Below are 24,243 nucleotides of genomic sequence, written 5' to 3' on the forward strand. Positions count from 1 at the left end.
CGGATTTGGTTGCAGTGGAATAATCGGAGTAGGCGAATTACGCTGTGATGAATTCCTAATATTTCCCCTGAAATATGGAGAGCCCCTCCAGGGTCAACTACATTTTGAGGTGAGACACAAACAATTTGCCCGAGATGTATTACATTCCACCCAGATGAATGAGGAAATTGGCCACCACGCAGAGTCACTCAGTCCTAATAGGAGTCCTCATTTCAACAGAATCACAATGGTGATAATGTGGCCATGACTTTTAGGATCATTATTGAAGTTTCAGTACACCCGAGGCACTGGGAATGTCAAAATGCAATTGCGATACTTATGCATTTGCTATAGTATCATGTAAAACTGAATAAAGAAATAACATTGTGGTATTTCACTGGAGCTGCTATTATATAGTGGGTGACATATATAGATAGACAGTCTAATGTCCACATTTTACACATTTTTTTTTTCAGTCAGAGTTTTTGTATGTTGACGAAAATTCCCTGTACATTTAATGGATATTTCATCACAGTTTTACTGAGACTTTCTTCTTTCAGCCGAACACAATCAGAGTCATATTAAAGGTGCTCACATGTTTTTAGGCCAAAACATTTGTCACATAGCAAACATCTCCACACTGGGGATGGGGTTGGGGGGACAGTGTGCAAATGAGGAGGAGGGAGGGTCTATCTTGCCTCCATTTTGTTTGAAAATACTTCATAAATAAAACTTTATAATAAAACGTGATAATAGGATGCTTTTGAAAATTCATGAATATGAGTTATGAACTACACCTCATAGACAATGCCGCTCAGCATAATGCCCTGAGCCATATCTTTAGAGAGTGAGTGCGCAAAGCAAAACACTTAAGACTTGGATTTATAACAGGAGGGAGGAGAGTGGAGTTAAATGAGTCACTGAGTGGTGCCACTCTTAGATAATGGCCAAAGCCCAGTCTGGGAGAGCTAGAAAAAAAAAAAAAGGCCAATAAAGAATTATTAAATGGATTTTCATCTTTCTGCCAGCACAAACGGTTGGCGTGCCAGGCGTTCTCCCAGCGGCACCAGCAGAATGATATTCAACGCTCCCTCCTATTTCAATATGACAATGCCAACGGCAAAAGCATCACGTCCCTTGCCGCTGTGCCGCGGATACACTGAACTTTGTGACATCGACTTGATGATCCAGTTTCAGCTGGTTTTTAATTAACCCGAGGGTCAGATCTCAAAGCACAACACTTTAGGGAATTTTACTATCTAGATGAAGGGCAGTTAGATACATCCAGAGATATGGAAGATATTTAATTGACTACCTTTTGTGATACTCCAGAGAGCCAATGAATCAGTGCACTTCCGTAATGGCCAAATTAGAAAGTAGCTACATATCAATGCCAAAATATTCACAGAAGTTCACTACATGATAATACCGAATGCTTTAATAATAATAATCGAAATGAACCACGTTTAACGGGTCCATCAAAGTCTATGCGGACAAAAGCGTTTACCGTAGCTCCATTTGACGTTAGTAGACCATCATGAAAGCTGAAATCAGAGTATTTTTCTGTTGTTTTCCCGCAGTTATTAATCATTAACGCGTAATGTCATGAAAAGTAGAAAGTCAATTGGAATGGATGTATTTCTGTAACATGTCTGTCTCGGGTTCACAGCAGGAGGTAGCCACATATCCTCACCGCCGCGGTTCTCCAAAGAGCAAAAGTCCTCCTTTGATCGCACTCCAGAAAAACAAATACTGCACCGAACACAAAGCCTCCAGAGAGGTGTAGCATATCCAGAATGCTCAATGATCTCATTAACCGCTGCCCATCACACTGGGAGGCGGAGGTCAGAAGTACACAACACGGTTGTAACCTTTTGTCTCCTGGCAAAATCAATGACTGCAAATTATATTTAGAGTAGATATGGAAAGTGAGAGCACTCATCTCGAGTGGCAGCTAAGATAATCATCCGCAGTGTTTAACTAGGATGAATTATTACACATACGCGCCTTTTTATAAAAAATTAAATTCTTGGAAGGCATCCTTGTTTTGATAAACTCCAACCTTCAGAATGCCTGATTTCCTCCTACATTTAATGCTCTCTAAACAATCTGATACAACAAGGAACCTTTGTCAAAATCTCTTTCCCAGCAAAGATCAGAGGAACTTTGAAGAGGTGCTGTTAGTGTCGATAGACTTTCCACTTCTTTTATTCTTTCCCTTTTCCAATGTTAAAGCCCAACCACTGAGAGGCTTTCATTCTGCTTTCGTGTCACAGACGTGACCCACGCTTCTATTCAGTATCTCCGCAGGGGCACGGTCAAATGAGCTCTGTTTTTAACGGCATAATGAAGCGCTCTTCCGCAGCATCATGGGAAGCCTACGTTGAAGGTTGGAGTTTGTAATGGATATGCCACTAAGAGGCTCCGAGCCCATTGCGAATAAATTAACATTGCGATTCGTATAAGACGTCAAACGTTGTGCCTGGTTCTTTGTTCGCGCCACCAACATAGAAACGGTAGCCTGGGCTGACATTTTTCGGTTTTTATGATGTTTTGTTCTCCATCCTGCTAGGTGCAAGTGTAATCTCCATGCCAACAGCTGTGTTTTTGACAAAGGGAAGCTGGGCTGCGAATGTGAACACAACACCACAGGGCCGGATTGCGCACGCTGCAAGAGGCACTTCCAGGGCCGAGCCTGGAGCATGGGCTCCTACCTGCCCATCCCCAAGGGTACTGCCAATATCTGTGAGTACATCCTGCCATCTCTCTCTCGACATGACTCATGGGAAAGCATAGTGCTCCATCAAGCACCAAAACGTGACCTTTTCAGTCCTGTTCCAAATGACATTTTACTTTCAGAGCAACAACAGCGACAAAAAAAAGACCAACAATAAGCCTGTAGGCTGCATGTGCATGGGGGGGTTCTGAAATCAGTGTTTAAGAACATATTTTATTACTACAGTGTTTTGGTACTTTAACGATTAATTCAGTTTTTTTTTTTTATTCACTGGGTTGCACAAATCACATGACATGCTAGATATAAGCCTTTAATCGCAATATTCAAGGAACGCAGGAGAAGACAGGAAAGCTATAAACAACAACCAAGTAAAACTAAGACGACATGGAACACTGAACAGAAGAAACTAAGGGTATAAATACAAGGAAACTAAATGAACAACAGGTGAACGTAATCAGAAACAATGAAAACTAACCACCAAACAGAATTCAGGAAAAGCAGCCTAGGAAATAATATGAAAACGAAACCAAAACAGACTGAGATCATTGCAGTAGCTCCCCCTCCAAGAAAAGACCATGGCGGATCCGGAGGGGTTGAGACTGAGACAAAGCGCAGCTGAAGACACAGAAGTTTGTGGCGCAGGCAAAACGACAACTAACTGGTGTCACTACAAGATCTTGACCAAAAATGCATGCATAAATGATGTTATTTCAATCAAGCGATGCATTAATTTTTGGTCAAGATCTTGTATTGGCAATGCAAGAGTCAAGGACGTCTCAAAGACTTTCAATGAATTTAAGACCTGGAGAGGTGCTAATTCATGTGTAAAAATGATTTGTCATGCTCCCTCCCAACCATTCTTGTAAAAAATTATTGCGATTTTAATGGTAAAAGACTGTAAAAATGCTACAGCGAAAAAGTGTTAATTGGTGAACAGAACCTTTCCTTACGGTAAATAACTGTGATCGATCTAATGGTACGTTTAATGTAAATTGACTGTAAAATACCGTTAATTTTACAGTTTTTATAGTGAAAATGAACAGCACATCGTATAATATACACTGAAAAAAAAAACGTAAATTGACATTTCCACAATTCCCTGCGTGACACTGCACATTTGATGTATTTTTTGTTGAAATAACGTGTTTTCATAGTTTGCTTAGTCTTGTTCTAATCAGTTATTAGGGTTTTATGTGACATTAAATGTTGTTAAATTGCCTTTTTATAATTTCATGTGTGCTACCATGATGGTGTTTAATGTATGAGTGAATGACACTGTGCAGCTTCTATATATCTTGTGGAAGAGCTGCATGTGATGAGCTTCCATATATCATGTAACTCTCATCACTGCTGTGATTGTTGGTTGTCAGTGTATTACAATCAGTGTTGGGAGTAACGCATTACAAAAGTAATACATTACAGTAACATATTACTTTTTGCTGTAACGCAGTAGTGTAAGGCATTACTAATCAATTTTCAGAAATATTTTACTCGTTACATGTTCAGTGAGGCTTGTATTACAGTTGTATTACAGTGTATTGTCTGCTTTTACTTCTTAAAGGCAACAGACTATGTGAAAGTTTTAAAGCAGTCTTTTAGTGCCAGTTCAGAGTCGCGTCTGTAACATTGTTTTTTCCTCATAAATGCGAACGCGAAAACTAAAATAAAATGAATATTTTAAGTTCCATGGAGACTGGAGAGCCAACCCTTCCTCGTCCGATTTGCGCAGTGTAATTAACAGAATTACAAAAAATATATTTTGCCTCCTATTTTTTTTTCACGCATGAATGTTTGTCTTTTCCCTAATATTAAAAATAAAACATAGACTGATATTTGTCTAATGTCTGGAGTCCTTTAAGGAAGTAGCCTATATACGTTTCAGTACATGTATTTTCTGAAAATTTTTATTTCAAGTTTTGACTGCAAATGGCATGTCCATAATGCTGGACTTCCCCAATTTTAAATAATTTATCCTCAACTAGTTTTGTGGTGTAGGTCTACGTATTTTATAATGTTAACTTCAAATAATACTAATAGCCTAATTTAAAGATAAGGCAGCATTGGATCTGGATGGTAAGGAGAATAACGCTGGAGTTGGAAGAGGTGTGTCTCGATTCTGTAGGTTCGTGGATCTGAGTTGTGTGGCGAATCGCGATTTCGGTTTCATATTGCATATCGTTACAGCCCAAAAGTTAAGTTCTACTTAGTTATTTTGGTGAAAGTAACTCAAAAGTAATACATGAGTAATGTAACGCATTACAATTCTGAGACAGTAATATTGTAAGGTAATGAATTACTTTTAAATAACAGTAACAAGTAATACCTAATGTATTACAGTTTGGAAGTAACTTGCACAACACTGATTACAATTGTATCAAAACAGATATTAATACTTAAATTGGTCGATAATTTTACTTTATATCAGATAATAAAATAGGGTTTATTTCTGTAAATTTTAAGTTAAGTCTGTAAAACCTTTTTACCGTAAGTCTCGTCACCGTATTTTATACGGTAAATTTCTGGCAACCACAGCTTTCCGGTATTTTACCGTAAATTTAACACATTTTTTTTTAACTCTGATGAATCTTGACATTGTCATCCTGGAATATGGCCATGGTGTGTCTTCCTACATGGTTGTTTAAGAAATGAAAATACATATCAGTTGGAATTAGAAGAACTGTTGCCAGACGTATAACGTGCTAGAAACATAATAATCACTGCAATAATGATCCAACCATTGACTCTTGAGCATTTGACTATTTATATCCAAACAGCCTCTCTTTTCTTTTCTTTTTCCTTTCTTTTTTTTTTTTTTTTGGCTGGGCAGTATTCAATATCATATCATATCATATCATATACATCCCTGCCTTCTAAGACAAAAAGCTTCTGGTATAAACTTTCAAATGTTATGTTGGGAACTTTTTGTTGCTTTTCTGAAAATTTAGAGCTAGAAGTCATCCTCTTCCTTAGCTTCTTATCTATCTTGGCATTGAGTGGTGGCACATCTGTTAAGTTCTCAGCCCAAGGCAGGGGGCTCATTGCCCTAATAAATCTAATGAAGTCAGTAACTGTAGCTCAGGGACAGTGAGAGACTCAGCACGGTCCAGATGGTGGGAGGAGAACCCTCTCGCCCCCTCAGTGCAGGTCCACTCAAAACTAAAGTCACTACCATCAAGCACAAGCCATATACTTATGCAGTCACAGGCAAAGGACATTTTATGCTATGCTGCATCAAGGGGATGGAAGGCAGCTGCGACATTTCGGTTTATGAATATTCTCCTTTGCATTCTCAACACTGTGCAGCAATGCATGCATGATCCTTTTTGGCTATATTAGTGCACCTGGAGTGCTTGTGTGTGTGTGGTGTATGAGTACACATGCTTTTGAAAGCCTTTAATATCGTCCTAGCCTTTCCCCAGTTATAAAGGCCCTCATAATGCAGGGGCAAAGCTCAGACTGACAGCAAGTTATTAAAAACCCAATACCAGGACACATCTGTTCCCAACAGAGGAAACCAAGGACCACCTATATCAAAAGCAATATTAGCACCTGTTTTGGCAAGAAATTCACAATGCAACAGGCTTGCATATGAAATCAAAATAACATTATTGCCCCTGCAGGTTTTTTTAAATCAATTGTCTTCGACTGTTGCATTGTCCCCCTTCCCTGCAAAATTATGATCACGATCACAGCACCACGTCACTTCTACGCAGCTCATATTACATGTGAGGTTATGAAACATATGGCTCTCACATAAAGATGAATTTGATGAAAGTGCAGAATTTAATTACACTGTAATGGCTTTCATTTGTCATCAAGTCTTCTGCTGTAATCACACAAGCAATTTATCTCTATGTTAAGATTCATGGTAGGCAGGACCCTCCTCGTGCAGATATATAGCTGCATGTGACCACACATCTAATCATTCAGCAGAAACTGAAATCCATGTCTTTGTCTGGTGGGATTGGCTTAAAGAGTCAGATGGAACATTGCGTGTGAAAGAGAAAGTGTCCTGCTGTGACTTTTCACCAGCACCCTACTGCCAGTCAGAGCAGAGGAGATCGTCTCAGGTTACGACTGTAACCCTAGTTTCCTCAGAAAGGGAACAGGACGCTGCGTCGATGATGCTTTGGGAACGCCCCTGCATGAATGCGTCAGAAGCACGTATGTAAACTAGTCCAATGGCGAGAGTGAGTGTCATGGCCGGATGACGCCACAACCAGGAAAGGATAAAAGCACATCCTGTCTGACCAGCATTAGCTTCGATATAGCCGAAGCAAGTCGATCACAGGAATGCAGGATGTATGGCAGGGCGACGCAGCATCTAGCTTTCTCCACGGGGCAGCTCTGAGGACATAAGTGTCCAGTGCTCGCACTGGATAGAGGAAATTCAGCTTTTCCTGGTCCCTAAAGTACTAAAAGGAGGACTGAAAGGCCTCGGTTGATTGGTCGGCACTTTATGGACGTAATCCTGTTTAATATAAAATGCCTTAACCATCCTAGGTGCAAACTCAAGGCAGGTGGGAGAAACCGAAAGGGCCTGTAAGTCTCAAAATCTCTTAAGTGATGAAATAGCTATAAAGAAGATGGTCTTAAAGATCAGAAACTTTTCTGAGACCGATTTGAGGGGCTCAAAGGGACCAGCAGATAGGCCCTCTAGCACTATAGTCAGGTCGCAAGCCATACAAGTTGCAGGCCCTACCCTTAGAGATATAGGCTATAATCAGCAGATAAACAGATCACTCATATTCAGGACCAACAGAGCCATGACAAGTTTTGTGGCCACATCCATTAGAAACACAAATGGTTCATAAATGTATTCACCAAGGTGTATTTGGATTTGTGATTTATCTTTGTTTATCAATTTTTAATGCAACCTATTTAATGTTTACTGCCTATTTACTTCGCAAGCTTCAGTAACAACTTATTATTTGTTTATATAGAGCTGTGTGTGGTATATTGTGCTTCGTTTGTGGAACTGTAAACGCATTTATAACGGCTAAATAAAGTTCTTTGAATTGAATTGAATTGAATATATAAGGTCCATGAACCAAATCCGTCTCAGCCAGCATGGTGCTACTAGCAGTAGGCTTATTCCAGTCCGGCAGACTCTCTCCAGAACTCCGGGGAGCAGAGTGAAGGAAAACCAGAGAGGACAGTGTGTCGTGTTCTGAGACTCAAACAGATCCACTTTTGCTTGGCCATAAAATTCCCATATACTCCACCACCTTGGGGTGGAGTCTCAAATCCCCAATGGGGGAAATGCATACAGATGCAGCCTCGGCTTGGCAGATTCTTCCATTCTGTCAGATAATCTACTAAGGGTACCAGTCTCTCGAGACTCAGGTGGCCCGAAGCATCAAACTGACTGCTTTTGAACCCCCATCAGAGGGTTCAAAAGCAGTAGTTTTGTAGTCGACTTGACTACAAAACATAGTCAACTCGAGAGAATTTACTTATTTATGGATTGTGGTGTATTATGGAGTATGGTGCTGTACTTTAAATTTGTCTTCCAGATTTTGGACAGCAAATATGCAGGAAAAAAAACGTAATCAACCCAGCTCCGACTATGGACAGTCTCTATAGACCTTATGTAGCCCCACCCCTTTTTAACGTTGTGCTCGTTGTCTTTTAACTTCCCATCTGTATTTCCACAGCGATCTTGCACACACTGAAAAAAATAATATGCTTTATCTAATCAATAAAATTGTGGCAACATACTACAAGCAATATTATTAATTAAATTGTACAAATTAGAATTAATTAGAATATTAATTTGATTAACTATTACTCAATTCTAATTTGTTCAATTTAATAAATAATATTGCTTGTAATCTGTTGCCACAATTTTATTGATTAGATAAAGCATATCATTTTTACAGTGTAGGTATGAATGAACTGCTGGTAAAAAAAAAATTCCCGGTCGACATTTGTTAAGACATCTGCTTTACAATGCTTATGATAAACATTACAATGCTCATGATAACTTTTGTTAACTCTACAATAAGTAAATCCACTTCACCAGCTAATTACTCCTCGACAGCGATGCCATAGAAATGGTAACACTTTAGAATACGGTTCCTTCGTTAATGAATAACTACACAAGAACTAATGAGTAACACAATATTAACAATCTAGTAACTATTATTAACTAACAAGAAACTCTGATTAACGAACTAGTAAGTAATAGCGCACAGACGAAAGTGGTAGTTCACTATTAAGTAATCAATAACTACTATTTTTTTAATACTTCCCAGAGAACTACTGAAAAAGTTTATTAACAATCTAGTAACTACTATTAACTAAAATAAATTCTTATTAACGAATTAGTAAGTAATAGCTCACAGATGAAAGTGTTACTAGATACTTCTGTGGGAGTTACTAATTATTTGGATCCGTATTATAAAGTGAAGATCATTGGAACTAACTAGTAATTACTCAAGTGTTACTAAAGACATTTTCTAAAAGTATACTAAAGTTCATCAAAAATCTCAAATGTTTGCACATATCATGACTAGATCATGTAGTAACACTTGAGTAATTACTAGTTAGTTCCAATGATCTTCACTTTATAATACGGATCCAAATAATTAGTAAGTAATAGCTCACAGATGAAAGTGTTACTAGATACTTCTGTGGGAATTACTAATTATTTGGATCCGTATTATAAAGTGAAGATCATTGGAACTAACTAGTAATTACTCAAGTGTTACTACATGATCTAGTCATGATTTGTGCAACCGTTTGAGATTTTTGGTGAACTTTAGTATACTTTTAGAAAATGTCTTTAGTAACACTTGAGTAATTACTAGTTAGTTCCAATGATCTTCACTTTATAATACGAATCCAAATAATTAGTAACTCCCACAGAAGTATCTAGTAACACTTTCATCTGTGAGCTATTACTTACTAATTCATTAATAAGAGTTTATTTTAGTTAATAGTAGTTACTAGATTGTTAATAAACTTTTTCAGTAGTTCTCTGGGAAGTATTAAAAAAATAGTATTATTGATTACTTAATAGTGAACTACCACTTTCGTCTGTGCGCTATTACTTACTAGTTCATTAATCAGAGTTTCTTGTTAGTTAATAATAGTTACTAGATTGTTAATATTGTGTTACTCATTAGTTCTTGTGTAGTTAATCATTAACGAAGGAACCGTATTCTAAAGTGTTACCATAGAAATATACAGAGCGACCGCGAAACCGGAAGTTCAAAGACAATATTCTAAAGATGATGGCGCCCACGTTTCTCTGGTAAGGTCTATAAGTTTCTAATTACGATAAGTGGTTGTCGATGCCACATCATCACAAGAAATGGCAGAAATGAATAGAATGATAATGTCAAACCACATGAAATATAGTTTTGTGGAACTGATCATATTCCTTTATGCACACATGTTATATTAGCATTGCGTACAGCAGCATTCTTCAAAATACAGCAAAAATGTCTTATAACGCATGTGTGCCAGGCAGAACCTTAAGATCCTGATCTTATTTGTGCAGAGGCGGATTTTCATTTCTGTGCTCTTGTTGTGTCCCATGTGGGAAGAACAGGTGCTCAAGAAGCAAAGAATTATGTGTGTTTTGGTACTTTTGTGATAAATACGATGTGCGTTGGTTTAATCAATGCACACTGAGCTCTTCTACCAGCTGTCCATTTCTTCCTGTTTTCCAGACTTGTCATTCATAGCTCAGGTGAGCAGAATTCCCAATTAGCCTTGAGTCGCTAACGCTGAAATGAGGCCTATGATGTGCCACGTCTGAGTCTGAAATCTTTTGAGGACTAAACATAATGTGGCGATGAAATAGCTGTTGCTAGTCAAGCATTGTGCTGAAAACACTGGAGAATACATAAAGTGTAAACCACCTCGGTGGTCTTTGGTTTTGCAGCCGTAGCATGCTGAGATATTCAGGGCTGTTATTCTTTGAAACGTGTCCTATAGACTGACTGCAGAGCTGCACGTAGGTCCAACGGTTTGAAATGTCAGGCCTGTCATAATAGTTGATGGTTGAAAATAATAATATAAAGAAAGAATCTGATGGATAGGAAAGGCAAATCGTTTAATAACATGTGCTAACTAATAGCACCACTAATTCATGAATAATAAATAACATAAACAAAACTCTGGCCGAATGTATGTAGGGGAGAGCGGGGCACAACCTAACACTTTTTGACTTTCTCAGTTTGTGTCAATTCACTTGGTTTTCAGAGTATTTACTTTTTTCCCCACATGAACTTCCCACATGTCTAGTACAATTATGTGGTGTATATATGAAGAGTTCAGATGCAAAAGCCTCTAAATGCCATTTGAAATTTTCTTCTTTAATGATGATTTTTATCAAACTTGTATATTTAAGTTCAGTAATTTCACTTAAATAACAATTAATAGGTAATTATCATTGCAATTTAAGTGAAATCACTGAACTTAAATATACAAGCTTGATAAAAATGATCATTTTAGAAGAAAATTTCAAATGGCACTTAGAGGCTTTTGCATCTGAACTCTTCATATATATTTTATATTATAAATGTGTGTATGTACAGTATATATCAACACATTCTCACCCCAAGGCGTCACCTTTGACCATGCTTCAATATTTGACGTTTTAGGCGCCCTTTAGCGTCACTTACATGACGCGATCCTACGGCGTCAACTAACTGACGCTAAAGGAAAGCGTCAGTTAGAGGACGCGGTTAGGTTTAGGTGTGGGGTGGGGGTAGGGTACATGCGATCCTAGGGCGTCATCTTACTGACGCTAAAGGGCGCCTAAAGCGTCAGATATTGAAGCATGTCCAAATGCTTCCCAAGGCGTCAGTTAAGTGACGCCTTGGGGGTGAGAATGGGCTGTATATATATATATATATTTCTATATTGATGCATCACAGTTTAAACATTTGTCTGACTCATTTACTGTAAAAAGCTTTTGTAATTTATAAATGTAATTTACACAAGTGATGCTAACTTGAGTTCTTTCTTTTCCCCCAGGTATTCCAAACAATCTTGGCACCTCTGGTAAGTTATTCACTTATATGGTGTAATAAACATAATTTGTATTTCAAATCAATAAAGATACATTAAAATGTACAGAATTTTAAAAATACTCAAATATCCTAAGTGAAGGTCTGTTGATAAAATGGACAGAAGTAACTGAAAGCCAACTGTGAGCATTATATTATTAAATAATACTGAATAACTGTAAATAGTTTAAATTAGAAATAAATTGATTCTTATTTTTCATTTCATCAAGTTCGGCCAAATGCTTCTTCACTTGGAGTTGCAAACCGAAATCAAGGTAAGACTTTCAGAAATTAACTATTGTTTTAATTAACACAGTCTCATCCCAAAAAGTCATATAACTGACGTCTTGGGGCGTATTTTGACCATACGTCAATATCCGCCTTTTTAGGGCCCCCTTAAACGTCGGTAGATGGCGATCCCGGGCCGTCATACAACTGACGCTTTACCTTTAACGTCAGTTAGGTGACGGGTTAGGTTTAGGGTTAGGTTTAGGTATGGGGTAGAGTTAGGATCCCATAACCTCATCTACCGACGTTTAAGGGGGCCATAAAAAGGCGAATATTGACGTATGGTCAAAAGATGTCCCAAAACGTCAGTGATATGACGTCTTGGGATGAGACCGGGTTGTTTTAAAGTCCCCGTGAAATCAAAATTGAACCTATTTACTTTGTTAGCGCATATTACTAGTCTTGTGGTGAACAATTAATCCGTGCAAGTAAAAATATATTTAAAAAATGTTTTACCTTCGTAATCTTTAATCAAAATCTGAAAAGTTACTTCCGGTCTGGAACGGTTTCTTTTTCTGATGACGTAGGTTTCACAACTTGGGTGGGGAAACGCTTAACCACTCCCCTCAAACCGTTAGTTTGCTATGAGCGAGAGATGGAGAGGAGGAGCGCTAGAGTAAAACCCTGCCCTCTGTTCAATATTCCGTTTCACTTGGAAATACGTCACAGCACTGGAGAAAAATCTTTTGCAACTTCCGGTTCACGGGGACTTTAATGCCTGCAAAACAACCAACAGTTGTTTTTTTTCTTGCGCCTCATCCTAACAAAATGCCTTTGTTTCTACTTTGATCTCCTCTGCGATTTTTCAGTCTTGCCACAAATCTCAACAGACAAGAAGTCCGAGAAACAATTTTGTGTGACTCATCGTCTGTGGTTAGTTTGTCAGTCAATCAGATGCTTGTGCAGAAAAAGTTCGAATGCATGGCCATGAAGTATGATCTGATAGTTGCTAATCTCATTCAGAGGCTGCTAAAAATATTTTGTCACTAACATCTAGATGGTCTCAAAGCTTAAGGATGAACTAAAAGCCACAAATCACAACTCTTTTGATGTTTATGGAGTATTTAAGAAAAGAGGATTGAAAAACCGAAGGCTTTTCGCCACCCCTGCTGATTGTGAGTGACAGACAGTGGTCTCCTTTCTGTCAGGACCAGAAGCAGAACAAAACAGGATTGTGGGAATCTGTCTGGTTGTTCTACACCCACATCTTCTAGGTCCAACCCAATGGACAGCCAGTCTTTAATGATGACCTCCTGGATAACAGGGTTTTTTGATAACATGACCTTTCAATGTAATTAGTCTCAAGTATCTGAGAGAAAGATGTGAGGAATATATGAGATGGTGGTAGATTTAGGGCTGCACGATTATGACAAAAATCAGAATTGTCGATTATTGCCTTGCAATTATAATTGCGATTATTAATTGCGATTATCACAATTTAAATTGAATGATGTTTTGAACAGGTTTATGCCATTTTTCGAAGTGATTGCATGCAAATTGTTATATCAAAATAAAACGCCTGAAAACTCCTGAAAAACTTTCGATTCCTTTCCATGGTTTAAAGTAACACCAACTAACTTTTCCTCTTCGGTCACCCTACTGGTTGGAAACGAAATTGTCCATTGCCGCTGTCGTAAATAATTTAGCCTATCGTCGCACGCACACTCGCTGTTTACCCAGCACTGGCTTTAGAATGAACGATGTCCACAGACAAGGTAGTGTATGTTACATGATTTCATGAAAGGATGATGTATTGCAACATCAGAAACGAAGAAAAACAAAATAATGACTATTATAGTGCTTGATGTAAAGCAGTCGAATTTTGTAGTTCTTTTTGTGGTCGGGTTCCTACCCGAACCCCGAAGTTACATAGTGCCAGTAACAGTGATACAGACCCCGTCAGGCGACGGCAGGAGTGCCTTTCACCCTGTTACGACTTGATAAACCACTGATAAGTATTTGGAAACTTTATTTTAAGTAAACAATGTTAGATAGTGTTGCTTTAATGCTAATTATAATTATAATGTTACACTAACTAAAATGAAAACAATGGGGAAAAAACCCTTAAGATAACCTGTAAAAAAACACATTTTAAGCACACAGAATAATGTAAGTGGACTTTTTATAATTGTGCCTTTGAACGATTACATAATTGTGGCATCCATAATTGTAATCGCGATTACAAATTCGATTAATTGTGCAGCCCTAGGTAGATTTACTGCACATGTATTGATTTTAGAAACTTCTGTAAATCAATGCATGTGCACTAAACATACACAGTTATTAACATAACCTCGGTTCCCTCAGAGTAAGGGAACGAGTACTGCGTACAGTAGCTATACGTTATGGGAAAACTACTTTTCTTGAGAATATTGAAGCCTGTATTTTAAAAGCAGTGCAACTGCACAGCCAGCACAGTGAAGAGCTGTCTAGCTCGCTGAACTGCACAAACCTACAGATAAGAGGCAATGATGCGCAATCCTATCAGGCACGCCAGATTGGGAGTGGCTGCTGACTATATAAGCGGCCCATTTTGCCATAGGAATCAGGTTAAAGGAGCTGCATGTAAGAAATGTATTTCAAATAATCATAAAAGGGCCCTGATATTTCACTAGACATTAAGAAATCATGTTCATTTCAAATACTGATATCACTGAAAACAATAGCCCGGCCAGCATATTGTCATTTAAAAAGTGAAGTTGCAGCCCTCAACTGATGTGGTCATGTTGTGTTTTGGTCTGATGCTCCACCCTCCACCGATCTGCCAATCACGAAGTCAGTAGTGTTGTAGCATTCGGGTTGCCAGCTCTGTCGGATAAAACAAATGCTGGATGCTGGAGCCTATCTGGCAACCTCGAGTAAGGGGGGAGGGGGAAGGGATACACCGCCCTACAGTAATTTGAAAGTGATTGCAGTACCAGTTTTGGCCACAATCTAACATACGGCTCCTTTAAATCGACTTAAGCGACATCGCCCTGACGTGCAAAATATTTAATCTCGATTAATCACATTGTCATAGTTAATTTGTGATTAATCGCACATTATCTCTAAATTTTCTATAGTTTTACGTTTTAATTGGATCGGATCTTGCTCGTTGTTTCGCTTCCTGGGAGATGTAGTTTATTGAGTAGTTCAAACTGCGACTTTCTTGACTTTCATAATTATCTTTTAAGTTGACAAACATCATGTGTGTAATTCAGGGCACAGTTCAGATAGAATAAAATGATAAGTTGTCTCTCGCCATTGACTACCATACATATTTTTTTTTCCGAAATAAGCTCTCATGAGCCGGAAGTGGAGGGGAGAGACTTAGGCCGTGTGTCCACCAAAGCGTTTTTCCACGCGCCTGGCGTATGTTTTCAATTGTTTTCAATGGGAGCGCTGCGTTTTTTAAACGCCATGAGCATAACGAGGCGCTGAGCGTTTTTTTTTTTCACGCTGAAGGGCCGAGCACACAACGTTTTTTTACTGGTCGCCGAGAGTTAAAAATGTTCAACTTTGGATAAAACGCAGCACTCATCACTGTCACTTCTTACCCAGCTGTCCAATCACAGTGGAGGAGGGGCGGGACTAAAGCACACTGACCAACTGTCACAACATTCTTTCTGTACAACGACATCAACCAGCAGAGCTAACCGAGCAAAATGGGTGAAACATACATTTTTAGTATTAAACAAATTATCCGTGAAATCAATTAAAAGTAAACTATTCTGAGGATAGTTCGTATCATAGCAACGTAACGTCTCAATGGAAAAAACGCTGCCCTGCTAAAACGCTCTCAAGCGCCCAAAGCACAGCGTTTTCAGCTAGAGTTTTCAGCTGGATAAAAACGCTTTGGTGGACACACGGCCTTAGGCTGACAGAACCCAGACAAATTGGACACTTTATGATTATTCATGTCAATAAGGAAAACTGAAACCTCTTCTCTGACCTGTCGGGACGGATAGATCTGCTGTAAGCGCGCGTCGCGATTGCTCAAGTCGGGAGCTGCCTGTTCTGTTCCATTGACGTGTGAAAAAGTCACTGTAATCTGCGAAGGTGTAATACAGCACATATGTCTCCTAGGGAGAGACAGACCTCGGCCAGGGTTCACACCTCTTTTTTTTTCTTAGGTCAGAAGGTAAAGCGCAACACAAGTGTAAATGCAATCCATCCCACTGTACGCTACATGTGACGGATGACCTTGCACGTCTTTCACAATGAAGATGAAGACCGGGGCAGACTTGAGAGTGTGTGTTCAGTGCTCTCTCAGTGTGTGTGTATATTTGAAGAAAGAAGCAGCAGCCGTGATTCTGTCTTCTGGGTACACTTGAACCGCACCCTGTGCTCAAAACTAATCTAGGGTACAGATGCTACTGGAAAGACAATAGCTCTGTAGGGTCCTCTGGAGGCCTGTCAGCATTTGGATAATCCCATACATAGTGAACAAAGTAAACTTCCAAGTCTGGAGATTTAAAGTTTAAATCCCAACAAAATCTTTCTAGAGTTGTCACTCAAAATGGACATTGAGCTTTTCTGAGCACCCGTTAAACGATGCCTGATGGGCTTTTTGTGGAGAGATATTATATAAAAAGGGATCTTTCGGTGTTAAAATCGCCATCAGCTCTTAAAATGCTGAAAAGTGAATAATGTGATGTATTCCGGTTTGTTTATATAGAATTGCAAGTGGAATCAAATCCTTAATATTGCTGAAATATTGCTATATATATATATATATATAAGCGTAGACATCCAACGCACATGGCACCCTTTAGCATCAAATGAGACGCTTCGGTTATGGTAGGTTTAGGTATGGGTGTATAATTTATAATGGGTATGGGTATATAATTTATAATGGGTATGGGTATATAATTTATAATGGGTATATAATATATAATGGTTATATATTTGGTATTAGGTAAATAAATCTGCGTGTCATTTGACGCTAGGGTGCCATGTGCATTGGATGTCTATGCTATGGCAAAAGTGTCGTTTACTATTATTATTATTAGACTTTATTGTCCACCTTAGTGGAAATTTGTCTTCGACTTCTCCGAACAAAAATACATCAGTGACACCACATTTCAATTTGCATTACAATACATACAATTTAGAGTACAGTACTACCACCATCAACATGCAACAACAGAAAAATGGAAAGCAGCGCAGCAGATTATAAAAAAGGTAGTTTCCAACCTACTATAACACATTCTCAAAAACAATTTCAGTTTAAATTAAGTTCATGTATGGCATGGGGAATAAAAGATCTCTTATAGATGTTCCGGCTCGCCCTTGGGACCCTAAATCTACGGCCAGATGGTAGCAATTCAAACTCTAAGTTTAGTGGGTGTAGGGTGTCTGTTGATATCTGTCGGGCCTTTCTGAGTACCGCCTTATCAAATACATCCCCAAGCTGCCTTTGTGACTTGCCAATCACCTTCCCAGCCGTATTAACAATTTTAGAAAGTTTGTTTTTATCTTTAACATTCAGGTTACCATACCAGGCTGTTATATTATACTGTAAAATACTTTCTACAAGGCCCCTATATGCCATCTCAAGAATATGTTGACTGACCCTGAAACTCCTCAATCTCCTAATTAAAAACAGTCGCTGGTTAGCTCTCTTACAGATACTTTCTGAGTTAGCATTAAAACTTAAGGTGTGATCAATGATTGTACCCAAGTACTTAAAATTTTCAACTACTTCCACAGGCCGGCTATTAAGTACAACAGGATTGATGTAACTGGCCCCTCTGAGTTTCGTTTGTATTATAAGTCCTTAAGTAGCCCCGCCCCTTTTCAGTGCTGCGCTCGTTGTCTTTTGACTTCCGGTCTGTATTTTCACAGCGATCTTGCATAGGTATGAATGAACTGCTCGTAAGAAATTTCCAAGTCGACATTTGTTAAGACATCTGCTTTACAATGCTTATGATAAACATTACAATGCTCATGATAACTTTTGTTAACTGTACAATAAGTAAATCCACTTCACCAGCTAATTACTCCTCGACAGCGATGCCATAGAAATATACAGAGCGACCGCGAAACCGGAAGTTCAAAGACAATATTCTAAAGATGATGGCACCCACGTTTCTCTGGTGCATAAGGTCTATTGCGCTAGTACCCCAAAGTATAAAATAAGAGGAAACCCGTGATAGAATCAATCAGAAAATGAAGAAAAACAGCAGAGAACATACAGTAGCATCAAAATAGAATTCAGATACCATGTTCATTATTTGCAGCAAACTTACATTAATCCGATTTCGAAGCGATCAAACAGCAAAATGCACAATTCTTATTTTATTAAAATGGAATATTGCAGTGTTTATTATAAATTATTTATATTTGCATTTCACAGTTTTTTAATTCGCGTGCCTTTGTAATTTTTAACCAAAATGACTAACTCTTGCTTGAGAAGCCATTCCACTTGAATATACATCACATTAGGAAAGAAAAGACTATCACAACTTCTGTTTTATGCCAACTTTAACAACAGTTTTATATTTTTGAACCAACATGGTTTTAATGACAGATTTGTGAAAATGTACTACAGTCCAGCAATGCATTGTCCTATAGACCATTTTGTGAGATGTAAACAACACTGGTCCAGACCCAGTTAGCAAACTGACATTGAATCAACGTGGAAATATGACATCGAAACAACGTTGATCTGACATTGTTTTGCTCATCGAATTAACGTTGAACCAACGTCAGACGTGTCATTCTTTCAAAACTAACGGAAAATCAACTTGAAATCAACGTGTTGTTTCAACGTTATGAAAGCAAACCAATTTTCGATTTTCATTTAGCTTTGAAGACTGCCGCGTCTGACGTTGGTTCAACGTTAATTCGATGAGCAAAATCAACGTTGTTTCAATGTCACGAGAGACGTCGTTTCCACGTTGATTCAATGTCAGTTTGCTGTCTGGGGAAGCACTTCCTGTTTCAGTTTTTTCACACTACATAAACGTTGGAATAAAATACAACCAACAGAACATTTACAACTCAATCCAAAAGTTAAACACACAGCTTTAAGAAGTTTTCTTTACATTTGAAATAAAGAAACAACGGAAACAGGAAGTGTTTCTGGACAAGTGTTGTTTAGGCTACATCTTGCAAAATGGTCTACAGTTAAGCAGAGAGTTATGCAGTTGTCTAATCACCTGGGAAACCATTCTAACCAGTTAAACCTGAGCTTCTTTAAATACTGGGTTTTAGCAAGGTTATTGCTCATAGCTGGTACTTTTTTTCAGCCCTGCTTCTCAGGGTGAAGATGAAATTCATCTGAATTAAAGCAGCATGTGATTACTTTCAGTTTCTGAGCAAATAGTCCTGTCTCTCCACCCAAAGCAAATATTTTCCTTGATAATTGAAGCAAGTACAATGGAATAGCAGTCCTATTTTTCCCCACTAAAGAGGTTGTTTACAGGTCAAGGGAAGGGAGATTAGAGGAATCCGGGCTGGATTGGCATTATGACGTATATTTCATTGCAGACCAATTCCCTGTTTGTCTTGAATTTGAACTTGACTTTTAGAAGGGGGAAAAACTCAAAACTTGAGTTTTTTTTCCATTTCGAAATGATTCAATTATGGATTCCATTACAGAAGCATCAAAGCATTGTTGAACGGTTCATAAACAATAGGTGTTGATTGAATTACTAGTCAGCGTAAGCAACCTGCAGCGCAGCATTTAGACTTTCATTTAGCTTCATGCCAGAGATTTGCCAAAAATTCAGCAGTGGTGTTTTTCAATTTTGGTCACACTCTGAAAAATGTGTCACACAACGATGTATTTCCTGCCCCAAATCCCACCTACCCACTCTATGATTAATCATGTCACTTCTGCAATATTACAGTGGGACTATCATCCCCCGTGGTGTCCTTAAAAGTAACCGCTGAGCCCCTTGCCAGCTCCCATCATAAACAATCACACACACAGCAACCTGATGATCATCTTGATGGATGCACTTTTTTTTTCCCCTGGAAAGTGGCGTGTGTTCACCTTTCTTTTTCTCTGCTCCCCACAGCTCGAGTGTGTGACAACATTCTCCTGCGCTGTCAGAACGGCGGTGTGTGTCACCACCACCAGCGCTGCCAGTGTCCGGCAGGTTTCAGCGGCATACTGTGTGAGAAGGCCCAGTGCCAGGGTGACTCTTGTGAGGAGCTTCAATCCAGCCAGAGGGCCCTCCGCCCCCCACCCGCGGCCCAGACTCTCCCGCTGGCTCTTCTATCTCTCATCCCCTCCCTGCTGGCCACCCGGGGCCTTACATCACTCTGAGGGGAACGCCTTCGCCCCAAAGACATTCCCAACGGGGGCTCTAATCCTGAGTTTCTGTCAGAGGACACACGACGGCTGAAAAGAAATGCTCCCTTGATGCAGAAGAAAAAAACGAAACTCATTTTTAGGAAACCACAAGGTTTTCTACTCAGTATTATGTTAATTAAAGTTTGCCGGAGATGATGGATATACTAAAAAAAAAAAAAAGAACTAGAGAAACTGCAAGAGAAAAAAAAACAACAACAGAACAATCGCTGACACTAATGACTCTTTCTTTTTTGAAAATGTTAGGATGAAATCAAATACACTGTTACATTGCTCTGAAGCCATTCGTCAGATTAAGACTTCATCTCAAACCCGAGAGCACAGAGACACTGCAATTTCGATTTGTTTGGAGACGAATCATTGATGTGAAGATGAACTCGCATAGACTGCCACCAAAATTGACGCACACGCTACCACGACTGGTTGTCAAACTTCTCACACTTTACCTTTTCCTGACCCTCTCTCTTCTTCCTGTAACTATGTGAAGTCATGTAAAACACCCCTGATGTTTGTCACACACAAAAAAAGTATCCTGTTTATCAGAAATGATCAAATATACAGTACAGTGACGTGAGAGACAACTGTTGAAATTTTGTACTGGGGTATTTTCATGACATTGAGAATTTGAACAAGAAGACCTTGTTTTTGCACCGCTGTGACAACCTGTAGAAATTTTGGCTGGGTCTTTTTTTTATTATTGCCCTGATGGAGTTACATATCCTTGTTCAGTTGCTAATCGTTTTGCTTAAAACATGAGTTTATATTCTCACCGACCGAACTGTACGGGAGGTTTCACCAAAGGGCTTTGGTGAGGAATCCTTTGTTGCTTGAAGCCAACTATGTTTGTGAATTAAAGATAAAAAAGAACTGTTTATGGTCGTTTTGTGAAAGAAAGTCTTCAACCAGGTGCTTTTTTTTTTTCCAGGTGTGTTTGCAGCAGCTCAAGTGTGTTCTCAAAGCTCTTAGCAACAGCTTTAGAGATCCAACAAATTGCAGAGGGTGTGGAAATGAATGGTTAGCACTTTCCCAAACAGATGACGATAGTGCACAGACATGTAAACACATCCACCTTGAATCCGTAGAAACATTCATCATCGGCCAAAGTATGCAAATTTTGAACTTAACTACATAACATAACATAACAACCTCAACAAAATGGTAGCACTTTATTAAGTATACAGTAATAAAGTACTTACAAATCATTAACAAACTATTAATGTATTAATGTAGTCTACATTGTTAATTTAATAATATGCATTATACAAATAGTGAGTTCTTCATTTATTGTCACTGCAATTAACCCAATTATTATTTTTTAATTGTAGCTTGTATTAAAGGAATTATTAATGGGTTATTAGGAGGATAGTTCTCAGTTTAGATTGGCTCAAGGAAAATGGGGGAAAAAAACAACATTTATAAAGACATTAATTGCATTCATATTCAGTGTTGCTTAAAATATTTACAAATCCATTAAACACACACATACACATGTTGGCATATGTCGTTTACAGGGACTTTCCATTGGCTTAACAGTTTTTATACAAACTACATATTCTATCCCCGTAACTTAATTTTCCCATTTTCTGTGACCTAATCTGTGAGAACTATTTACATTGATTAACATAACATAAAAAAAACATTATTCAACTCACTAAACATGAGCTAATTAGACAATAATAATAAATTCAGTAAAAAAGAGAACTCACTATTTGTATACCTATTCATATATGAACAATGTAGAGACTACAATATAATAATTTGCAAATGATTTGCAAGTTTATTACTGTATACTTATAGTGTTACCCAAAAATTGATATTAAAAATTGGTATGTTGACGGAAGTTGGGGTTGCGTGATATGGCTGCGCACAAGTGGCACTGCTTCGCCTGTGATTCACCCTAATATAGTCCCAAGTCAATATCTGCCTATTTAATAGCCTAGTCTTAATTTGAAATGCTATATTTGTACTCGTTGTGAATACACAGGCCACAAGAAGTAATTAAGTTTTGTTTTTTAATCTCTTTTACTCATGACAAGCTACTTGGCAACATAGGATTCCATTCATTATGCTAAGCTAAGCTAGCGTCGGCGCTGCCAAACGAAGACCATGCATGCACTTTGAAAAAAAAAAAATGCTTTTGCCAAACTATTTTAATGTAGGAGACACTGTGAATAAGCCCTATTTCAAAAAACGGTGGAGTGTTCCTTTAACATTATGGGCTACCAATATATGGTAAGAACTGATATACATAAGAATTCACGAACAGCCAGTCATTATCACACAATAAACCCATCAGGGTTTATTTTCCGATAATGAACATCATCAATATCCTGCTGGTGTGATTCAAACATATAATGTTGCAAATATAATGCCATGTATATTCTTGTAATTAATACTTTTATTCAACAATGATGCGTTAAATTGATGATCAAAAGTGACAGGAAAGTCATTTATAATGTTGCAACAGATTTTTAATAAGCAGCACAGCTGTATAACAACACTGATAATAATTAGAAATGTTTATTGAGCATAAACTCATTATATTAGAATTATTTCTGAAGGATCATGCAACACTGAAGACTGGAGTAACAATGTTAAAAATTCAGCTTTGCATCACAGGAATTAACTACTCTTTTTTATGTATTTGAGATCAACAGCTAATTTGAGATTAAATATCTTCTAATGTTTACATACAGATTTGGATCTTAAAATGTAAATGCTGTAGTAAATGCTGAAATTAACATTAGCTATGAATAATGAATTCTGCAGAATTATTGTTCATTCTTAGTTCATGTTAACGCATAATGTTAACAAATGAAACATTATTGTAAAGTGCTGTGGACCGACATTTATAATGGTAAAAAAGATTTATTCATTAGAGAATTCTGAAGAAAACGCATCACAGTTTCCACTAAATAAATAAATAAGCAACACAACATGGCTAAAAATAAGAAATGTTTCTTGAGCATAAAATCAGCATATAATGATTCTATTATAAAGGATCGTGTGACACTGCAGACTGGAGTAATGATGCTGAAAATGTAGCTTTTCTGAATAAATTACATTTTTTTCACACAAAAAATTACTGACTCCAAACTTTGAATGGTAGTGTAATGGCTTTTACTCATCTGATGTGATAAAGCATGCAGTTGGGTTTGAGACCACATTGATATTCGAAATCTGAAATACGTTTTTAAAAATATATGAACATATATGACATCATTTTCTCCGTAGGTCATTAATCAAGCAAATTTGTGACATCTGAACTCATTTGTACAAATACTTTCTTTGCTTCCATTCAAGCACAAATTGATTAAATAATATTTCTAGATTATTAATAAATGAGAAAACAGAAGCATGTTTACTAGTGATCTCAGACTTTTTGGACCCTACTGTATAAAGGAAAAAGCATCTCTCATGAGCTGTTTTTTTCCTCCAAAATGTGCAAATGAGCAGCTGCCTTCACAAAGTGTCACAACCTGCTTTTGAATAAGGCATTACAATCCTGTTCCTGCAGAGATGGATGTGGCCATTACTCTCAGGAAAGCTTCCTTCTCAGTAAACAGGCCACATCCTGGAGAAAAAAGGCATAATGTTTTACGGCAATGTTTGTGTTATCTACTCTGAGTCTCCTGTACTTTAAAAAAACATTGTGCTTCAATAATCATCCATCAAATGTCCACTCATTTTTGATACACTATAACCTTTAAAGGTTTAAAAAAGTTGGAGGAGAAGCTGGAAGGCATAAAAAATGTTTTACAGCCTTGCTAAAATGTACCTCATGTTCTTTCTCATCTCAGGTGTGGGACATCTTGGCCTAGTAACATTGTCAGGGACAGTCTCAAGTGGGAAGCTCCTCATGCTGTTCTGCGTTTTGAAAAATAGGACCTTGAGAACGAGCCATTAGTTTTGTA

At 38.0% G+C, this 24,243-nt stretch overlaps 1 protein-coding gene across 1 annotated transcript in view; it reads left to right on the forward strand.

Moving 5' to 3' along the window:
• Window positions 1-21,201, forward strand: part of ntng1b (netrin g1b) — a 48,920-nt gene extending 27,719 nt beyond the window's left edge. Inside the window, exons 3-6 of the mRNA XM_089131366.1 lie at window positions 2,552-2,724; window positions 11,708-11,734; window positions 11,970-12,014; window positions 20,034-21,201. Of these exons, the coding sequence (XP_088987492.1) occupies window positions 2,552-2,724; window positions 11,708-11,734; window positions 11,970-12,014; window positions 20,034-20,284 (496 nt within the window). The 3' untranslated portion in view covers window positions 20,285-21,201. The remainder of the gene's footprint in view (window positions 1-2,551; window positions 2,725-11,707; window positions 11,735-11,969; window positions 12,015-20,033) is intronic.
• Window positions 21,202-24,243: the final 3,042 nt, after the last annotated feature.

This window comes from Pimephales promelas, chromosome 5 (genome assembly GCF_988280905.1).
Source record: "Pimephales promelas chromosome 5, fPimPro1.hap1.1, whole genome shotgun sequence".
Classification (NCBI taxonomy): domain Eukaryota; kingdom Metazoa; phylum Chordata; class Actinopteri; order Cypriniformes; family Leuciscidae; genus Pimephales; species Pimephales promelas.